The following is an 11,437-nucleotide window of genomic DNA, read 5'->3' on the forward strand; positions in this document are numbered from 1 at the left end:
TGTGGGGGGGGATGGGGCGAGCCGCGCTCGCCCCATCCCCCCCCACCGGGGAAAAAAGAAGGAAACCCCGCCAAAAAAAAAAAAAAAAAAAAAGAAATATTAGGTCTTACAAAGAATCATCAGACACATTATATTTAAATTAAACACAACAATAACATCACATAAAGGATGAGGGTAAATGCAGCACTTATCAGAGATGCTGACCCTTAATAGGAATGCAATGTTTTTTTGTTTGTTTGTTTTCTGAGACAGAGTCTCGCTCTGTTGCTTAGGCTGCAGTGCAGTGGCATGATCTAGGCTCACTGCAACATCTGCCTCCCGAGTTCAAGCAATTCTCTGCCTCAGCCTCCGGAGTAGCTGGGATTACAGGTGCCCGCTACCATGCCTGGCTGATTTTTGTATTTTTAGTAGAGATGGGGTTTTACCAAATTGGCCAGGCTGGTCTTAAACTCCTGACCTTGTGATGCATCTGCCTTGGCCTCCCAAAGTGCTGGGATTACAGGCGTGAGCCACTACTAATGAACTACTCAAGCTTGACCAAATTGTTTAACCTCTTTATGCCTCCATTTCCTTATTTGTTGAAGTAGTAATAAATAACAGTATCAGTTGTTGTGAGTGTTAAATGAACTAATACACGTAAAAAAAATCAGTGCTTTCTATTTGGTGAGCTCCTTATTGTTTCTTTTAGAGATAGGGTCTTGCTCTGTTGTCCAGGCTGGGATGCAGTGGCATGATTATGGCTCACTCGAATTTATAGCCCCTCAAACTCCTGGGCCCAAGTGATCCTCCCGCCCCAGCGTCCTGAGTAGCTAGAACCACAGGTGTATGCCACCATGCCCAGCTAAGGGTGAGCTCTTAAGAGTTGAGTTGCTATCTTCTTCCCCCTCCCCCTCCTCCTTCCCTTCCCTCCCTCCCCCTCCTCCTCACCTCTGCAGAAAAGGGAGCTGAGGCTGTGTACAGTCTCTACCACAGAGCACCTCATAAGCCCTACTTGCTTTTCCACATTTTCTGTCTTTTCATTATTACCATATTTAGATACACACTAAAAGAGACAAGGTGGCCAATACTATTTTAATTTGCCAAGCCTGTCTTCAGATTGCTGATTTTAAAAAAGGAATGTGGTGGTCAATGCTGCTGATTGTTGAAATCACAGATATGGTCAAGGGCACCTCCAAGAATAATGACCTGGAGCAAACCTACAGTCCTGCTTCATGCATTTAGGCTTTTCCTAGCAGGAACAGGTTGGCCAAGGTGGACCACAGCCATGTTAATGCTTCCTGGGTTCCCCAGTCACAGTTTCGGCATTTCCACATCACCACACCTGGTACAGATGGTTGTTTTGTGAAGGCAAGGCGTGCCCCTCTGCATTCTCACCAAGGAAGCCAAACAGGTTCAGGGGCCCTTGCTTGAACAACAATCCAGACAGCAGCAGGCACTCTCCTCTGAAATGCTTGACGGGCAGGGGCAGTTTCTACCTAGTTTTCTTACAGGTTCTCTTCCAGCATGAGTGCTACTGTACTCCTGAAATATCCCTGTAGAAGTGGTGCTTTGTCCTGAGTCCAGCCCATAAGTCATTTGGCCCTAATGTACAGAAGCACTTTATTAACTACCATGAACTAAGAGCATCAACATGTACAGCAATGTTCAGAATTAAAGGAAAGAGAGAGTCTAAACTCAGGATGTCACGAATATGCTTCACCCATGAATAGACACACGATGCCAGAGTCGATGACATTAACCATTGCATTTACTGCCTGTCATTGAGCATGTCCATGACATTAACCACCGCAATCTCTACCTCCTGGGCTCAAGCGATCCTCCCACCTCAGCCTCCCAAGTAGCTGGGACCACAGGTATATGTCATCAAGCCTGGCTAATTCTTATATTTTTTGTAGAGATGTTACCTAGGCTGGTTTTGAACTCCTGAGTTCAAGCAATCTGCCCACCCTGGCCTCCTGAAGTGCTGGGATTACAAGTGTGAGCCACTGCGCCCAGCTGAAATCTTCTTCCTAACATATTATTTTCACTCATTTTCAATGAGTGTTATAATTACTGTTAACTACAGTATTGTTAAATGTTATTCAGTAACACCTGGAAAATGAGATTCTTAGTTTTGTGGGTGTTTAATTTCTTAGTAAATGTAGGTATTTTTATGTGTTCACCCCTAGTCAAATTATACATTTTTGTTTTTTGCTTGACTTCTTGGAAACAAGGGTTGATTATCAGCAACACTCATTCATTTGTTGGGTTAGCCAACAACAATTCACTGAATGCCCAATGTGTGTCATGTTTCGTATATAAAATTTTGCTTATTTTTCACAAAAATTAAAAACCTTTATATCTTTTTCAGACCATCCTGGATACCCAAACTCACAAATGAGGTACAACTGTTTCTTCCAACACATTTAAGTGTCTCCAATGGCTTATTCTCTATGCAGTATGGACAATGATATTTACAAAACCCATTGGGAGCCACCCAGTTTTTCAAATGGCATACTCATGAGGCTGAAGTTTATAAATCTGTAGTTACGTAGCTATGCAGAGCTTCAGCAACTGTATCAAATCTGAAGTTATATTTCTTACTAAACAAGTATGTAAGAAGACATTGAGGTTTTGTCAATATTTGCAAATAAGAGCTCTCTTTCCTTGCATGTATATTTCTATTCTCAGTGGAAGGAAGGAACTAGCTATAAGGGAAAGCTGCCTGGCAAGGAAAACAGTGTGTGCAGGGTGTGATCAGAGGTGTTGAACATCTTACTGGTGAGAAGAATGTCCTCTGTGCAGTGTGGAGTCGGGGGGAGGGGCGCGTACATGCTCAGCTCTAGCAGAGTCCTGAGTTAACAGCAGCTACCAACCATCAGTGACTCACTTTTGCCAATCAATAAATCCACCTACGAGGGTTCCACAGCTGAGACTGTGTTCTCATAAAACTTATTTGCTTCTGTGGCCATGGTTCAGATGATATTCCTTATGTGGAATGTTCTCAAATAATCATACATCTTAAGAAATTACTTGAAAGCTACTTCATCCAAACAGCTACTTGATCCTGGAACATCTTTTGGAATTTGTTACCAGTCATCTCCATCATAATTTTTTTTTTTTTGGAGATGGAGTCTCTTTCTGTCACCAGGTTGGAGTGCAGTGGTGTGATCTTGGCTCACCGCAACCTCTGCCTCCCAGGTTCAAGCGATTCTCCCACCTCAGCCTCCTGAGTAGATGGGATTACAGGCGCCCACCACAATGCCTGGCTAATTTTTGTATTTTTAGTCAAAACAAGGTTTTATCATGTTGGCCAGGCTGGTCACGAACTCCTGACCTCAAGTGATCCACCTGCCTTAGCCTCCCAAAGTATTGGGATTACAGGCATGAGCTATTGTGTCCGGCCATCAGCATAATACTTACTTAGATAGAAAATATCCAACTCTAAATTCCTACAAATAAAAATTTTAAAAATATCTCAATAACAGTCACAGTGCCTTATAATAGTATGTTCTGTAAAAGTCTAAATCCTTTGACAAGTCATGAAACACTCCCATTTAGAAAGGAGCTCTCAGGCCAGGCATGGTAGCTCATGCCTGTAATCCTAGCACTTTGGGAGGCCGAGGCAGGTAAAGCACTTCAGGCCAGGAGTTTGAGACCAGGTTGGCCAACATGGTGAAACCCCATCTCTACTAAAAATACAAAAAATTAGCTGGGCATGGTGACAGGCGCCTGTAATCCCAGCTACTCAGCAGGCTGAGGCATGAGAATTGCTTGAACTCAGGAGACGAAGGTTGCAGTGAGCAGAGATAGAGCCATTGCACTTCAGCCTGGGCAATAAGAATAAAACTCTATCTCAAAAAAAAAAAAAAAAAAAGAGCTCCCAGCAACTGACATTTATAAAATGCAGTAGCATTTAAAGGAATTCTGCTTTTCCTTGCTTTCTCAAGACAAACAGAATTTAGCATACAAGAGAAATGTCATGAGTTAAAAATTTGCATCCTAACTATCTTTGCGTTAGCAACAGAGAAAACACTGGATCAATGCCAACGAGGCAGTGAAAAATATTACAAGGAGCAATTGTATATCTCCACATAGGAGACGATGGCAAGCTGTGGTTTATGAAACGTGTTCTGACTCAGTAAACACTGTGTTTGAAAAGCTGTGTTTGCTATATAGGTGTCTACTCATCAGTCAACCTTTAGAGTTCTTAGAAAAATCCGAGTCTCAGAAAAGAGGGCTGTAGTAAAGCCTTTGACACTGAGAACATTTTGCTTTCGCATAGACTCAGCCAAAAACTCTTCTTTGAATATTTACACTTCTGGCCAAGATGCAGTAACAGGGACTGAATTTATCCTCTTAACTGAAACAAATTTAAAAAAGACAAAACATATAATACAACGGTTTTCATAACACTGAACATCCAGCAATGAAGGATAGTGAACCTTGAACAAGGAGAGTCCTACGACTGCCCCCACTACTGTCAAGAGAGGGCTCCAGGCTGTGGAGGGAGAAACACAATGGAACACAGTGAACTCACTCCCTGAGTTGAGGAGATAGAGCAACTCCTTAGTCCAGGAGATCAAAATGAATATAATTTGCAGAACAGAGTGCCAGAGAAAAGAGAGTGGCAAAGAGAGAGAACCCTGAAAATCTATAGAGGGTCTCCTTTGCGGATTCAGTAGAGCACTGATCATTCTGTGCAGGGAAAGAAACTGCCCAAAGTTTGAGATCATCTGAAAGGATAGGAGGGAAGAGTGCCTCACCCTTACACAGGGCTGGAGGTGATACCTATTCCCACCAGCCAGACTGGAAAACTCATAATTCATGGGGCATTGAATAGAGTACTCAGGAAGATGAGTATGCAGAATAACTAGCTATAGAATGAGCACTGCTCTGGGCTAACAAATCACAAAAGCAAGACCTGAAAAAAACCAAACCATATTCAAGTAACTAAACTGTATCCCAAAACAAATGTCAATAATATAGGAATACAAAAAATATATGTCATTCAAAAAGATATAATTGATAACAAGTCCAATCAAATATTACCAGGCATGAAAATAGGCAGAAAAACATGACCCATAACAATGACAAAATCAATCAAAAATACCCAGAACTACAGACATTGGAATAAGCAGATGAAGACATTAAAACAATTATTATAACTAAATTTAATATGTTCAAAAAGGTAAATAGTCACATGCAAGATATAAAAAAGATCCAAATCAAACCTCTAAAGATAAAAACTCTAATATACAAAATGGGATTAATGGCAGATTAGATTGCAAAAAACAGATGAGTAATGAAATGAAATGAAATGAGATGAAACTGAAGACAAAGCAAGAGAAACTATACAAGATATCACATTGCCCCAAACCCTCCCAAATGCACAGCATCACTGTGTGACAACTTTAAGTGGCCTAGTATATGTGTAATTGGGCTTTGCAAATGAGGTGTAAGTGAAGACAAAAAAAAATCTGAAGAAATAATGGCTAAAAAGTTTCCGAATTTGATGACAACCATAAACCTAAAGGTCCAAGATGCTCAGTAAATGCCATTGACACACACATACACAAACACATGAAGAAAACTATACCAAGGCACCTCATAATAAAATTGCTTAAAGCAGGCCAGGCACGGTGGTGGCTCACACTTATAATACCAGCACTTTGGGAGGCTTGAGGCAGGTGGAACACCTGAGATCAGGAATTCGAGCTCAGCCTTGCCAACATGGTGAAACCCCATCTCTACTGAGAATACAAAAATTAGCCAGGTGCAGTCGTGCGCACCTATAGTCCCAGCTACTCAGGAGGCTGAGGCAGGAGAATTGCTTGGATCTGGGACTCAGAGGTTGCAGTGTCCCGAGATTGCACCACTGCACCCCAGCCTGGGCGACAAAGCAAGTCTCCATCTCAAAAAAAAAAAAAAAAAAAAAAAAAAAAAAAATTACTCAAAGCAGAAAAAAAGAGAAAATTTTAAAAACAGCCAAAGAAAAAGACATTGCATACAAAAACACAAAGATAGAGATGACAGCAGACTTCTCATCAGAAACAATGCAAGCAAGAAGATAGTGAATCAATATTTCCAAAGTATGGAAAGTGAAAAACGGCCAACACAGTCAAATATTATGTGAAATGTTTTCTAAAACCAAAGGCAAATAAAGATGTTTTCAGATATAAGCTGAAGGAATTCACCACCAGTATGCCCACACTATAAGAAATGCTAAAGGAAGTCCTCCAGGCAGAAAGAAAATCATAACAGACAGAAATATTGATCTACACAAGCGAACAAAGAGCAACAGAAATGCTAACTCCATGGGTAAATATGTAAGACTTTTGGTACTGCTTAAATCTCTTAATTAAATATTTACGCAAAAATAATAATGTCATGTGTATCTGTAACTTACCTAAAAGTAAACTATGACATCAATCGCATACATGCTGAGAGGGGAGAAATGGAAGTACTGTATTGCAAGATTCTTATACTACATGTGAAGTAGTATAATATCATCTTGAAGACAGACTTGATAATTTAAAGATGTACACTATAAACCCTAAAGTAACCAACAAAGAGTTACAGCTAATAATCCAACAAAAGAGGTAAAATGAAGTCATAATATGCTCAATAAACCTAAAGGAAGGCCTGGAAGCAGATGTGCAATCTGGACAGGGTATGCTGAAATCCCAAGCATTGAGATCAGAACCTACAAGGGAAGATCCCGGCTCCACTGGGCACCTCTTGGCCCATGGCTTCCCTTCCCTTCCTCAGGAAGTGCTTTCAGGAGACCAGAGTGGAGGCTCTTAAAGCTATGCTAGTCTGCAAAGAGGTAAGACAAAAACTGAGAGTGTTTAAAAACTTTTATAGCAATTCGACATGGCTGCAACATTCCAGCATGGGATTGTTTTTCTAGCAATGCATGTTCATTGATTTTTACTAAAGTGATCTGTCCTTGATGCATTAGATAGAAATAAAAAACAATAAAAGAAAAACCCTGGTCCCTTACCACAGATAACTGAGATACTGCTTGAAAACATGTGGCTATGAGCAGTATTCCTTAGATTTAAGGTGACATGTGTGTAGGGATCAGAAGGCAGAAATTGAACTGAAATAAGGCAAGTTGTGAAGTATTGTCAGTGTAGAGCACACCTTATTTAAAAAGATTTCTGGGCTAGACATTTTGATTATAATCTGATTGATCCATCTTTGTGTCTCTCTGGGTCACTCTGTGTGGATTATTTGCTGCATTTAAAGTAGTGGTGACTGTGTGTGTATGCAAGATTCCTCTGCAGATGGTTGTCCTTTTAACTCAGAATTTGAGAAAAGATGCCATTTGTGTATGTGTGTCGCAGGTGATAGGACATATTCATGGAAAAGACTGTGGCCTTTTCTTTTCTTAGTTTGAATGCAAGAACAGAGGCAGAACCATTTCTCCCCGTCATCCCAGTCACTCTGGAGGCATCCAGTGAACACAACAAATGTGCCACCTACCTTGTGCACACAGGCCTTTGCATTCAGGAAAAACAGCTCCACGGTGGTTTTATCCTTTAAAAACGATATGCTCTCAATGTAAAACCTGAAAAACAGCAGAGGAGTTTGTTCCTTCAGATTTATTTTCATCGTTCAGCATTCCTCATTCAGTGTTCCCCAAAAGCAGAGTGAGAATTTTGAAAAGCCTGAGGAAAGTTGTGCTTTTTTTTCCTTTTTAAAATAAATGTGAGCCATATGTATGTACAGGATGGATCGATGTGTATGTATGCATCCCTGCAGATAAAATCTCTTTCAGAATGTTTTTCTGTCTTGCAGGGTGAATTAAAGAGGAACTCCAAATGGCATCCAACCAAAACCAAACTTTTATCTGTGTTGCTCATTCTTTGAAACATGTTCTGGGAGTTCATAATACCTCAGACAGCTTCAAAACAAAGCCCAGGTGAACTCAGAGTGGAAAGCTGAAGTCGGCTGAGCAAGCACTACCTAACTGAACCCCAAAGCCTGCTTGAGGCTCGGTGGTTTTTAGACGGAGGTTCCTGCGGGCCTCACGCCTACCTGACCCCCATCCACTGGGCGAGTTTCAATTACGCCCTCTTTTCTTCCTTCCAGGCCCTGGGTTTTCCTTTGGCTCAAAGCCAAGCTCTCAGCAGCCATCAATCTTGGTCTTTTCTCATGCAAATCAGGGTATTCTGGGCCTCACTGCCTCACTCCCTCTCTAGGATTTTGCTGTTTCAATCTGTGAGACCACAGGTCACAGGCAGGCCCCTCTCTCAGGAGAGCTCTGACAGCTCCTGGGTGGGGAGGGAAGGAGGCTGAGCCTTTAACAATTCAGTTTTCATAATTCTGTACTGACCGGCTTGCAAACGCTGGTGCTCTGTGGTGGGCGAGTGGGCATGCGGAGGCCCGGAAGTTTCCCTCAAGTTCTGGAGCTATGCTTGATGAATAATGCATGAAGAGCCATCAGGCCCCAAGACAGCTCAGTGCTTTGCGTCTGAAAGGGAATTTACTCTCAGACCAGTGAGAGTGAAGGTAAATCCGGGCTAGGAAGTGGCCACGTGAACCCATCCTTAGCTCTGCGGACTCATGTTGGGGCTTGGCCCTTTGCTTCTCTTTTTCTCCCTTTCCCCAGTGATGACACCGTTGATAAATAAACACAGCTGAAAGGGCTGTGAAAGATTTTATCACTGAGATGGTAAAATCATTCGAAACATTCCGCCCTTTAATGTTGAGTCATCAAGGAAAGTTCCAAAAAGAAAACGAATCCTTTATATTTTTACTGATAAGCTTTTATCTCGCTTATAAGTGAGGTTAACGAAGCTGGAGGAGTGTCAGATCTATGAGAAGAGCAAATTAAGTACAAAGGTGCTAAAGGGAATGAGGAGTTGGGGGAAAAATAGGCTTTGGAATCCAAAAGATCTAGATGTGGTGTTTCATGTCCACCATTTATTAGCTTAATAGCCTTGGGCAAATTACTTAGTTTGTGTCTTTTCTAAATTGGGTGTCCTGACTGTATTTACCTCTGAGGAAAGAACAGAACTTTTTTTTTTTTTTTTTTTTTTTCCCCGAGACGGAGTTTCGCTCTTGTTACCCAGGCTGGAGTGCAATGGCGCGATCTCGACTCACCGCAACCTCCGCCTCCTGGGTTCAGGCAATTCTCCTGCCTCAGCCTCCTGAGTAGCTGGGACTACAGGCATGCGCCACCATGCCCAGCTAATTTTTTGTATTTTTAGTAGAGACGGGGTTTTACCATGTTGACCAGGATGGTCTCGATCTCTTGACCTCATGATCCACCCGCCTCGGCCTCCCAAAGTGCTGGGATTACAGGCGTGAACCACCATGTCCGGCCTAAGAACAGAACTTTTATCTGAGGAATTCCAGTTCTTTTAATTTATCAGGTCCAGAGAGGCATTAAAATGAGACAGCAATCAACTCCTTCTTCCCCCCTGGACCTATGTATGTCTCTCTGCAAACTGCTTGTTATTGTCAAAACTAGCTGCACTGGACATATTAGCGTCCACTGCCCTGGACACTATAACTCACATCCTGTAGCTTAATTTTGTATAGCCAGGCCGGACTCAGTGGCTCACACCTGTAATCCTAGCACTTTGGGAGGCCGAGGCAGCTGGATCACTTGAGGCCAGGAGTTCAAGACCAGCCTGCCCACCATGATGAAACCCTGCCTCTACTAAAAATACAAAAATCAGCCAGGCATGGTGGCAGGTGCTTGTAATCCCAGCTACTTGGAAGGCTGAGGTAGGAGAACTGCTTAAGCCTGGGAGACAGAGCCTGCAGTGAGCCAAGATCACGCCACTGCACTCCAGCCAGGGCAACAGAGTGAGTCACTGTCTCCAAAACAAAACAAAACCCAAAAACAATGTATAGCCAATCACTAATCAATGTTACCTCTGTAAACCAAGGAGATTTAATTCCCGACGAACTACTTTAGTAACTGTCCCCTTTCCTAATTTGTCCTTTTTTTCTTCAAACACTTGGACCTCTTCTTCTCCAGAGCACTTCCTAAGGCAACTTGGAAGTGTGTCCTGGGCTGCAGTCCTCAACCTTGTCCCAAATAAGCTCTCTATATTAATTTTGTCTCAGCTCTTCCTTTTGGGTAGACAGTATTCTCCTCTCCCATCAGTCTGCTTTCTTCTACCCTGAGCCTTGCTGCGTGGACTAGGAGAGTCACCTGACTCAAAGGCAGCCGAGATGTCAGGTGGTGAGGTGCCCTGGAAAGGAGCACGCGCTACTCAACAGATGCTTTTTATATTGCATGATGAATGAGCCGACTAATCGCACATGGTCTCTAAGAGACTGAGAGGCGGGCCAGGGGGATTCAATGGAGGCAGAGAAAGGCACTAAGCAGAAACCATGAGGCGGCAGAAGCCATGAAGTAGAGAGGGACAAAAGTCCGCAGCAGGGATTGATGGACTGAAGCAGGCTAGCCAAGTCTTTGGGATGGCAGACACCAAAGTGAGGCACAACAGAGATTGGCTGCTGCTATAGGGGCTAAGATGACCCATGTTACACAAGTTTCTGTACATCTCCAAGAACTTTCCAGTTCAATTAGGTGGTGTGCTTTCTTTCCTGCTTTCTTGGCTTTCCCATGCATTTGTATCCCTATCAATGAAGATAATATAAGCAGGCTTCCAGTGGGCAGCCTAAATAAAGGGTGGCAGCAGGATCCCAGCTAACTGAGCTCTTACTAAGGTGCCTGGCAATGTGCTAAGTGCTTTCCGATTGCGCTCTCATTTAATTATCACAACCACCTTGGGGAGGGACCTATGATGACCCTGATTTCACAAGTTTTAGAGATCTGCCTACATGGCAGGGCTAGGTCTTGGTCTGGGACAATGACTTTGACTCTGGACGACGCTCTTAACCAACATCTCCTCCTGGGCTGCTGCTCACAGTTCACTCAACCAGCACCCAGCATAAAGCTGAACCCTTAGTAACTGTGGGCATATCAACCATGTAAAAAATAGGCAGAGAAACAAGACAAGTGTGACATTTTCACCAAAATGTTAACATATATAGAGGTACATGTGTTCTCTATTGCTTCAATAAGCAAAACCATGGCAAAAGACGTAAGTTGAAGGATTGTGGATTAACCTATAAAACATCTTTTTAAAAGTTAGAGTAGTCTCAGAAAGGGAAGGCCTTTCCAGAGGAAGAGATCTCCCTGCCCTAAACAAATCCTAGGTCAGATTAGTAGAACTCAATGTCTGCTTTCTCCTCGAAGTTCTGAGATTCTTTTTTTTTCCTTCACTTTTGAGTACTTCAATAGATATCTCTAATGGAGACTGTAGGAATGTTCACACTAACAAAGCTTAAAATAATTTTTTAATATTATTTAAAATCTAGTCTTCACTTGAATTTTCTCATTGCTTCCAAAACTTTTTAAAAAAGAGTTCTGTGAGGCCGGGCGCGGTGGCTCAAGCCTGTAATCCCAGCACTGTGGGAGGCCGAG

The 11,437-nt window shown here is 42.5% G+C and overlaps 1 protein-coding gene across 6 annotated transcripts in view; it reads right to left on the minus strand.

The window, feature by feature from the left end:
* The window catches only part of FRMD4B (FERM domain containing 4B), a 364,030-nt gene that overhangs the window by 103,948 nt on the left and 248,645 nt on the right, over positions 1 to 11,437 (minus strand). For all 6 annotated transcript variants that reach the window (XM_032290457.1, XM_032290458.1, XM_032290454.1 and 3 more), the window contains one exon: positions 7,471 to 7,555. In XM_032290457.1, coding sequence (XP_032146348.1) covers positions 7,471 to 7,555 — 85 coding nt within the window. The remainder of the gene's footprint in view (positions 1 to 7,470; positions 7,556 to 11,437) is intronic.

Source organism: Sapajus apella, unplaced genomic scaffold (genome assembly GCF_009761245.1).
Source record: "Sapajus apella isolate SASKATOON/1434 unplaced genomic scaffold, GSC_monkey_1.0 scaffold23, whole genome shotgun sequence".
Classification (NCBI taxonomy): domain Eukaryota; kingdom Metazoa; phylum Chordata; class Mammalia; order Primates; family Cebidae; genus Sapajus; species Sapajus apella.